Source organism: Oncorhynchus gorbuscha, unplaced genomic scaffold (genome assembly GCF_021184085.1).
Source record: "Oncorhynchus gorbuscha isolate QuinsamMale2020 ecotype Even-year unplaced genomic scaffold, OgorEven_v1.0 Un_scaffold_633, whole genome shotgun sequence".
NCBI lineage: Eukaryota > Metazoa > Chordata > Actinopteri > Salmoniformes > Salmonidae > Oncorhynchus > Oncorhynchus gorbuscha.
In genome coordinates, this window is record NW_025745745.1 from 13021 (window position 1) to 23437 (window position 10417).

Here is a 10417-nt window from a genome sequence, read left to right on the forward strand (position 1 = left end):
TTCATACATCTGCATTAAATAATTGTTTCATAATTCACCCATACAAATCTCATGCATAGAAATAAAGGCCAATTGTTTTATTTGATTGATTATTAATAAGAGCTGTGTGATGGGCGAGATCCTCATCAAGGACCTCTGAGCACAGAAGGCGATCTGGAGCATAGTGGTCCTCTTGAAGAGTGGTGTGATGGGTCAGATCTGGAGCATAGTGGTCCTCTTGAAGAGTGGTGTGATGGGTCAGATCTGGAGCATAGTGGTCCTCTTGAAGAGTGGTGTGATGGGTCAGACCTGGAGCATAGTGGTCCTCTTGAAGAGTGGTGTGATGGGTCAGATCTGGAGCATAGTGATCCTCTTGAAGAGTTGTGTGATGGGTCAGATCTGGAGCATAGTGGTCCTCTTGAAGAGTGGTGTGATGGGTCAGATCTGGAGCATAGTGATCCTCTTGAAGAGTGGTGTGATGGGTCAGATCTGGAGCATAGTGGTCCTCTTGAAGAGTGGTGTGATGGGTCAGATCTGGAGCATAGTGGTCCTCTTGAAGAGTGGTGTGATGGGTCAGATCTGGAGCATAGTGGTCCTCTTGAAGAGTGGTGTGATGGGTCAGACCTGGAGCATAGTGATCCTCTTGAAGAGTGGTGTGATGGGTCAGATCTGGAGCATAGTGGTCCTCTTGAAGAGTTGTGTGATGGGTCAGATCTGGAGCGTAGCGATCCTCTTGAAGAGTTGTGTGATGGGTCAGATCTGGAGCATAGTGGTCCTCTTGAAGAGTGGTGTGATGGGTCAGACCTGGAGCATAGTGATCCTCTTGAAGAGTGGTGTGATGGGTCAGATCTGGAGCATAGTGGTCCTCTTGAAGAGTGGTGTGATGGGTCAGATCTGGAGCGTAGTGATCCTCTTGAAGAGTTGTGTGATGGGTCAGATGAAGTGAAGACAATCAGCGCATTACAACTTTATCAAGTTGATATTTTATAAGCAAACTAGAAGAGGACACTCTTGAAGAAACGTTGTACTCAGCTGGCTAAAAGTATTTCCATGGTACTAGTTGAATAATGTTGTGGCAGTTACAGCTTAGAGACGTCTTTAAAAAAGAGCAACTTGAGCAACATACTTTGCGTCCTTCTCCCACACGGCTCAGGGGCATATTTTAGGACTTTCCAGAAGGCACCAAACACATCAACCTCCTGACTCTTCTGGCTTTTCATGACACTTTCTGTAAGCATAAAATATATGTTTCCATAATGTGGGCTTGTAGGATATAACAGTAACACACAGGCAAATATATTTAACAGTCAGAATCTACTAAAAGTGGTAGCAAAGGCATGTTTGCTCCTCTGTCCCTTCATATCGAAGTGGGACATTAATTCATTGCTCATCAATCTGAAGCATTTTAAGAAAGAGGTTATCTAAACTCCTCTTTAAATGGTCAAGTTTAGCTTAATCCTAATACACATTGTAATATTCAAACAATTTATTATAAGCATAGCTCCATAATCCTGAGGACATTGACCTGGACAGAGGTACCCCAATATAGGACAGCTTGGCAGTCTTAAAAAAAGAATGCAGAAATGTAAGTATGTGTAAAGATACAATAAAATATTATATTGTTCAAAAGTTATGCGTCTGTCATATCATTCCTGCAACAAACAGTGTTAGAAATGGGTGTAACTGCACGTGTGTGAGTCTGAGTGAGCAACAGAGAGAATGAGCAAGAGAGAAATGGAAGAAATTTACATGACTCACCAGGGGAGGTGTCTGTTAAATCAGGAAACATTACATGACTCACCAGGGGAGGTGTCTGTTAAATCAGGAAACATTACATGACTCACCAGGGGAGGTGTCTGTTAAATCAGGAAACATTACATGACTCACCAGGGGAGGTGTCTGTTAAATCAGGAAACATTACATGACTCACCAGGGGAGGTGTCTGTTAAATCAGGAAACATTACATGACTTACCAGGGGAGGTGTCTGTTGAATCAGGAAACATTACATGACTCACCAGGGGAGGTGTCTGTTGAATCAGGACACTTTACATGACTCACCAGGGGAGGTGTCTGTTGAATCAGGAAACATTACATGACTCACCAGGGGAGGTGTCTGTTGAGTCAGGAAACTTTACATGACTCACCAGGGGAGGTGTCTGTTGAATCAGGAAACATTACATGACTCACCAGGGGAGGTGTCTGTTGAATCAGGAAACTTTACATGACTCACCATGGGGGAGGTGTCTGTTGAATCAGGAAACTTTACATGACTCACCAGGGAGGTGTCTGTTGAATCAGGAAACTTTACATGACTCACCAGGGGAGGTGTCTGTTGAATCAGGAAACATTACATGACTCACCAGGGGAGGTGTCTGTTGAATCAGGAAACATTACATGACTCACCAGGGGAGGTGTCTGTTGAATCAGGAAACTTTACATGACTCACCAGGGGAGGTGTCTGTTGAATCAGGAAACATTACATGACTCACCAGGGGAGGTGTCTGTTGAATCAGGAAAGGAAACATTACATGACTCACCAGGGGAGGTGTCTGTTGAATCAGGAAACATTACATGACTCACCAGGGGAGGTGTCTGTTGAATCAGGAAACTTTACATGACTCACCAGGGGAGGTGTCTGTTGAATCAGGAAACTTTACATGACTCACCAGGGGAGGTGTCTGTTGAATCAGGAAACTTTACATGACTCACCAGGGGAGGTGTCTGTTGAATCAGGAAACTTTACATGACTCACCAGGGGAGGTGTCTGTTGAATCAGGAAACTTTACATGACTCACCAGGGGAGGTGTCTGTTGAATCAGGAAACATTACATGACTCACCAGGGGAGGTGTCTGTTGAATCAGGAAACTTTACATGACTCACCAGGGGAGGTGTCTGTTGAATCAGGAAACTTTACATGACTCACCAGGGAGGTGTCTGTTGAATCAGGAAACTTTACATGACTCACCAGGGGAGGTGTCTGTTGAATCAGGAAACATTACATGACTCAGCAGGGGAGGTGTCTGTTGAATCAGGAAACTTTACATGACTCACCAGGGGAGGTGTCTGTTGAATCAGGACACAAAGCTCTTACAAAGTTGGTTCGTAGGAATCAATACACATAGAAAATCTCAGTAGCAAACAACATTTTTCACACATCTTACTGTCAATGACTATGGATTTAAGGAGGGGTGGTTCTGCACTCTCCATTCCCTGGGATGTGGCAGAATAGGTCACTGGTAACTGAGTGGGTGGCCATAGACATGTTTCAGGAACTGTAAAGACAGAGACAAATCAAGGTCTTCACTAAATTAGACTTGGCCTAGCAGGTACATTGACTATGTGGCCTGTTAGCAATGTGTAAGCCATTTTCTACAAGAAATCATCTCCAGAAATAAAAGCTTCTCCCAAGTGTGTGTGACACCTGCTCCCGTTGCCTGCTGATATCTGCTTTGGTGATTTCTGCTCTCGTAAAAGCCTGGGTTTTCAGCTCATTAACACTAGAAGCTTATTACCTGAAATGGATCAATTGAAAGTGTGGGTTCACAGCTTAAATCCAGACGTGTTGGTCATTCCTGAGACGTGATTAAGGAAGAGTGTTCTGAATACTGATGTTAACCTTTCTGGTTATAAACTTTTTCGTCAAGACAGATCTTCCAAAGGTGGGGGAGTGGCAATCTTTTCCAAGGATCACCTTCAGTGCTCAACCAAGTCTGTCCCCAAACAATTTGAGTTGCTGGATTTTAGCGTTAAACTTTCAAATAGCTCTTTGTTGACTGTTGCTGAGTGCTATCGTCCTCCATAAGCACTGGCCTGTACCCAACCTGCCCTAAGCTCTCTCCTGGCCCCCTTACACTAAGTCTGAATATCCTGCTACCTGCCCTAAGCTCTCTCCTGGCCCCCTTACACTAAGTCTGAATATCCTGCTACCTGCCCTAAGCTCTCTCCTGGCCCCCTTACACTAAGTCTGAATATCCTGCTACCTGCCCTAAGCTCTCTCCTGGTCCCCTTACACTAAGTCTGAATATGTCCTGCTACCTGCCCTAAGCTCTCTCCTGGCCCCCTTACACCAAGTCTGAATATCCTGCTACCTGCCCTAAGCTCTCTCCTGGTCCCCTTACACTAAGTCTGAATATGTCCTGCTACCTGCCCTAAGCTCTCTCCTGGTCCCCTTACACTAAGTCTGAATATCCTGCTACCTGGCCCCCTTACCTAAGTCTGAATAGCTGCCCAAAGCTCTCCTGGCCCCCTTACACTAAGTCTGAATATCCTGCTAGGTGCCCTAAGCTCTCCTGGCTCTCTCCCCCCTTACACTAAGTCTGAATATCCTGCTACCTGCCCTAAGCTCTCTCCTGGCCCCCTTACACTAAGTCTGAATATCCTGCTACCTGCCCTAAGCTCTCTCCTGGCCCCCTTACACTAAGTCTGAATATGTCCTGCTACCTGCCCTAAGCTCTCTCCTGGTCCCCTTACACCAAGTCTGAATATCCTGCTACCTGCCCAAAGCTCTCTCCTGGCCCCCTTACACTAAGTCTGAATATCCTGCTACCTGCCCTAAGCTCTCTCCTGGCCCCCTTACACTAAGTCTGAATATCCTGCTAGGTGCCCTAAGCTCTCTCCTGGCCCCCTTACACCAAGTCTGAATATCCTGCTACCTGCCCTAAGCTCTCTCCTGGCCCCCTTACACTAAGTCTGAATATGTCCTGCTACCTGCCCTAAGCTCTCTCCTGGCCCCCTTACACTAAGTCTGAATATCCTGCTAGGTGTCCTAAGCTCTCTCCTGGCCCCCTTACACTAAGTCTGAATTTGTCCTGCTAGGTGACCTAAACTGGGACATGCCTAAACCACCTGACCAAGTCCTAAAGCAATGGGACTCCCTAAATCTTTCTCAGATTATTAACAATCCCACAAAGTATGACTCCAAACACCCAGAAAATGATACTTTGCTCAATATTATCCCCACAAATAATCCCGAGAGGTGTCAGTCTGGTGTTTTCAGTAATGACCTTAGTGATCACTGTTTTACAGCCTGTGTTCGTAATGGCTGCTCAGTGAAACGTCCTGTCATGATTTGTCATAGACGCTTGGTAAAAACAACTTTAATGAGCAAGTCTTCCTTCATGACGTGGCCTCTGTAAATTGGTATAGAATCAGCTTGATCCCCTCTGTCGAAGACACTTGGACCTTCTTTTTTTATATGTCAGTGGTATTGCTAACAAACACACGCCCCCATAAAGAAAATGAGAATTAAAAACAGGTTTAGCCCCTGGTTTGACCGTGATCTTGCGGAGTTACCCCACCTCAAGAATTACATTTGGCGAAAGGCTCGGCACACGTGTACTCAGGTTGACTGGCTCTCGTTCAGGCAAATGAGAAATAAGTGCACTCAGGCTATCCGGAAGGCCAAAGTTAGTTACTATAAGGAGCAGTTCTCTCTCTGTGGGTCTAATCCCAAGACATTCTGTAAACAGTTAAAGACCTGAAGAATAAACCCTCCTCCTCACAGCTGCCCATGTCCCTTAAAGTTGATGATGTGGTTGTTACTGACAAGAAGCACATGGCTGAGCTCTTTAATCACCCCTTCATTAAGTTGGGATTCCTATTTGACTCAGCCATGCCTCCTCACCCATCCAACATGTCCTAATCTCCCACCTTTTTCTAAAGCGACTAGCTTTAGAGGTTGCTGCTCCTATCATCGCCAAGTCCATCTCTGACCTTTTAACCTGTCTCTCCTCTCAGGGGAGGTTCCCATTGCTTGGAAGGCAGCCACGGTTTGTCCTTTATTTAAAGGGGGAAATCAAGCTGATCCTGTTATAGGCCTATTTCTATTTTGCCCTGTTTATCAAAAGTGTTGGAAAAACTTGTCAATAATCAACTGACTGGCTTTCTTGATGCCTATAGTATTCTCTCTGGTATGCAAACTGGTTTCCACTCAGGTTATGGATGTGTCACTGCAACCTTAAAGGTCCTCAATGATGTCACCATTGCCCTTGATTCTAAGCAATATTGTGCTGCAATTTTTATTGACTTGGCCAAAGCTTTTGATACGGTAGACCATTCCATTCTTGTGGGCCGGCTAAGGAGTATTGGTGTCTCTTTGCTAACTACCTCTCTCAAAGAGTGCAGTGTATAAAGTCAGAACATCTGCTGTCTCAGCCACTGCCTGTCACCAAGGGTGTACCCCAAGGCTCGATCCTAGGCCCCCCGCTCTTCTCAATTTACATAAACAACATAGCTCCAGCAGTAGGAAGCTCTCTTATCCATTTATATGCAGATGATACAGTTTTATACTCAGCTGGCCCCTCCCCAAATGTTGTGTTAAACGCTCTACAACAAAGCTTTCTTAGTGTCCAACAAGCTTTCTCTTCCCTTAACCTTGTTCTGAACACCTCCAAAACAAAGGCCATGTGGTTTGGTAAGAGAAATGCCCCTCTCGCCACAGGTGTGATTACTACTGAGGGTTTAGAGCTTGAGGTAGTCACCTCATACAAGTACATGGGAGTATGGCTGGATGGTACACTGTCCTTCTCTCAGCACATATCAAAGCTGCAGGTTAAAGTTAATCGTAATCGCTCCTCTTTCACCCCAGCTACCAAACTAACCATGATTCAGATGACCATCCTACTCATGCAAGATTACGGAGACGTAATGTATAGATCTGCAGGTAATGGTGCTCTCTTGAGTGTCTAGATGTTCTTTACCATTCTGCCATCAGATTTGCCACCAATGCTCCTTATCACTGCACTCTATACTCCTCTGTAAACTGGTCATCTCTGTATACCTGTCGCAAGACCCAGTGGTTGATTCTTCTTTATAAAACCCTCTTAGGCCTCACTCCCCCCTATCTGATATATCTACTGCAGCCCTCATCCTCCACATACAACACCTGTTCTGCCAGTCACGTTCTGTTAAAGATCCCCAAAGCACACACATCCCTGGGTCGCTCGTCTTTACAGTTCGCTGCAGCTAGCGACTGGAACGAGCTGCAACAAACACTCAAACTGGACAGTTTCATCTCCATCTCTTCATTCAAAGACTCAATTAAGGACACTCTTACTGACAGTTGTGGCTGCTCTGCGTGATGTATTGTTGTCTCTACCTTCTTTCCCTTCTGTGCTGTTGTCTGCGCACAATAATGTTTGTACCCTGTTTTGTGCTGCTACCATGTGTTGCTGCTACCATGTTGTGTTGCTACCATGTGTTTTTATGTTGTATTGTCATGTGTTGCTGCCATGCTATGTTGTTGTCTTAGGTCTATCTTTATGTAGTGTTGTGTTGTCTCTCTTGTCGTGATGTGTGTTTTGTCCTACATTTTATTTTATTTATTAATATTTTTAATCCCAGCCCCCAACCCCGCAGGAGGCCTTTTGCCTTTTGGTAGGCCGTCATTGTAAATAAGAGTTTGTTCTTAACTGACTTGCCAAGTTAAATAAAAGTGAAATAAAAAATAAAATGAAAAAATCAGTTATAAAGCATCCTTCAGCCTTGTGGTGGTGCAAAATATATACTTTTTTGTGTCTAAAGAAGGAAGAAACACATCAACAGGTTATGTGGTAAATCACAAGACCTCTCTGTGGTGCTCTACAAAGACCCCAGTCACAAAAACTAGGTTGCACTAGCAGAGGTGCCATTGTTTCTGCATAGCAGTAACACGAATACAAGCTAGACGACAGCAGAACTTCCTACACTCAGCTCTCAAGGCCCATTATAACCAAGTCAACCCAGGCAAATGAGCTTCACTTTGGTTTGATTTAGTTTTATTTTGTTCCTCTACTGAGTAAATAATGTTGGATTGGCGTCACTTCTGTAGTCGGTCTCAGCAGGCAGTGTTGGGTCAACGTTTGGTTCTGCAGTTGGTCAGTATGTGTGGAAGCGTATCCAGACTTGCTCTGCTTCTGGTGCTGTGGGGTCTATGCACAGCTGTTAACGGTAAGAGAGATATATCCCATTATGTATTTAATTTGTCTACTAGCCCTGAACCTTACAGGAGTACTTACAGGTGTTAGACCTACACAGTAATAAGGACACTGCATTGTAAAGATAACCACATTGTTCACTACAGTTTTAATGCAGTTAGTCAATATGAATAAACTTTACTTTGCTTCACTTCACTAGCTACTCATCTTATGTTTTATCACAAGCAACACAAAAACAAAATGGAAACTATACAAATCATTCTCTAAGATGGTCAACATAACATTTCCAAATTCTGTCAAATATGTATGGTTTAATATGTATGGTTTAATGTGTATGGTTTAATATGTATGGTTTAATGTGTATGGTTTAATATGTATGGTTTAATATGTATGGTTTAATGTGTGTGGGTTAATATGTACGGTTTAATATGTATGGTTTAATATGTATGGTTTAATATGTATGGTTTAATATGTATGGTTTAATGTGTATGGTTTAATATGTACGGTTTAATATGTATGGTTTAATATGTATGGTTTAATATGTATGGTTTAATATGTATGGTTTAATGTGTATGGTTTAATATGTATGGTTTAATATGTATGGTTTAATATGTATGGTTTAATGTGTATGGTTTAATATGTATGGTTTAATATGTATGGTTTAATATGTATGGTTTAATATGTATGGTTTAATGTGTATGGTTTAATATGTATGGTTTAATATGTATGGTTTAATGTGTATGGTTTAATATGTATGGTTTAATATGTATGGTTTAATTCCAGTTTGTCATTGAGGGTGGATATGGAGCTTTCCAATTGATGGCTTTAATTTTTATTGCAGCAAGTCAATCTAGATTACCAAAAGTTCTCTGATATTGATCACCAATATTTACATTTCCCAACAAACATAATCGTGGAGATGAATGGATATAAATTCCTAGACCTAATAAAATGGTAGCACATACATTATCCCAGACTGGTGTCAGTTTGTCACAGGACCACAGCATATGTAATATTCCAGGTCGCAATTGTAAATGAGAACTTGTTCTCAACTTGCCTGCCTGGTTAAATAAAGGTGAAATAAATTAAAATAAAATAAATAAAATATAGTTCCTTTGTGCTTTTTGCATCTCCAACAGAGATGTGACATGTCTGGGTGACATTACATGCATTCTGGCAGGACTATAGTAAGTCCTATGAATGATCTTACATTGCATTAGTTCATGTCTTTGTAGGAGCAGGTATGAACATTTTAACACATCTGTGACCAATGATTCTCCTTCATTTCTTCATTTAGTTCTGTTTACCATTTGTTCATTATAGGTTCTGAGCCTTCAGGTAGAGTTTCAATCAGCCCTTGATATAACTTGGCAATCAACTTCTTTGTCATAGCAGCTTCTTTCAGTATTTAATCTATGCCAGATGCCTTAGGTTCATTTATATTCTGTTGAAGTGATTGAATATGATTTCTGAGAAATCGGCCTTGTATAATGTAATTGATTGAATGACAGTATAGATCCATCAATATAAACATGTTAAATGAATGATGCCCCTTTGGAACACGACTTAAAGATGTCATCACTAAATGCTGGAGGTAAGGTGGGGTTATAATAAATAAGGGTGCCTGGCACCTCATGAATTTGATGGTGGTATGATGGATTACACTGAAACAACTGTGGAGATTGTCTGGACATCCTTTTTCTTATAAACCCTGTTTGATCTGAGTGAATTAACTTTTACATGACTGTTTCTATGCCAATGAAAAGCCAATACTTCAGCAATGATTTTTGTAATCTACATTCAAAAGTTATACTGGGCAGTGGATCATTATCTTTCTTTTAAAGTAGGGTGATTGTAGCCAAACATGGTGACTGGGGAAGCTCATTTTTCTCTAGAGCTGCTGTGAGCATAAGTAACATAGGCCGTAGTAATCTGGGATAAAGGTGTCTATAAAGTTCCACTGGGAATCCATCATTACTAGGAGATTTCCTCATATGTAGATAATTGATGGCCTCCAACAGTTCACCTGGGGTGATGTTTTACCCATATTCCTTTTCTCTGGTTCATTTACAATTGGTCAAATGGCCTTATTGAGGAAAATGTCTATATATTCCTTTCAACTTTTATTTTGTGATTGATACAGTTTGTTATAAAACATTTTAAAGACTGAGTAAATTTCAGAAGGAACCATTGTTATGCTACCATCTGGGGTTTGAATGCTATGGATGGTTCATTCCTCTTTCTTCATTTGCCAAGCCAGCATTTCCCTGCACTTTCACCTCGCTCAACATCTTGTTGCTTGGATTTCATGGCAGCAATCTCTGCAGATCGAGAGTTTATTGTGTTATATTCAAGCTTAAATGTCTTCAACTGTTGAAGGGTGTCAACATTTCTATCTAAACTGTGTTTTCTTTCTGAGTCGTGGATATTCTGTTCTAGTATTTATAATTCTTTATTGGTCTAATTTTTCTAATGTGAAGAGTAAGACATGATACACCCTCTCATGTATAGATTTAAGAACTT

The 10417-nt window shown here is 42.1% G+C and overlaps 1 protein-coding gene across 1 annotated transcript in view; it reads left to right on the plus strand.

Annotated features, from left to right (window-relative positions):
- Positions 1-7617: 7617 nt before the first annotated feature.
- Positions 7618-10417, plus strand: part of LOC124019575 — a 72901-nt gene continuing 70101 nt past the window's right edge. The window contains exon 1 of the mRNA XM_046334958.1: positions 7618-7907. Coding sequence (XP_046190914.1) covers positions 7763-7907 — 145 coding nt within the window. The 5' untranslated portion in view covers positions 7618-7762. The remainder of the gene's footprint in view (positions 7908-10417) is intronic.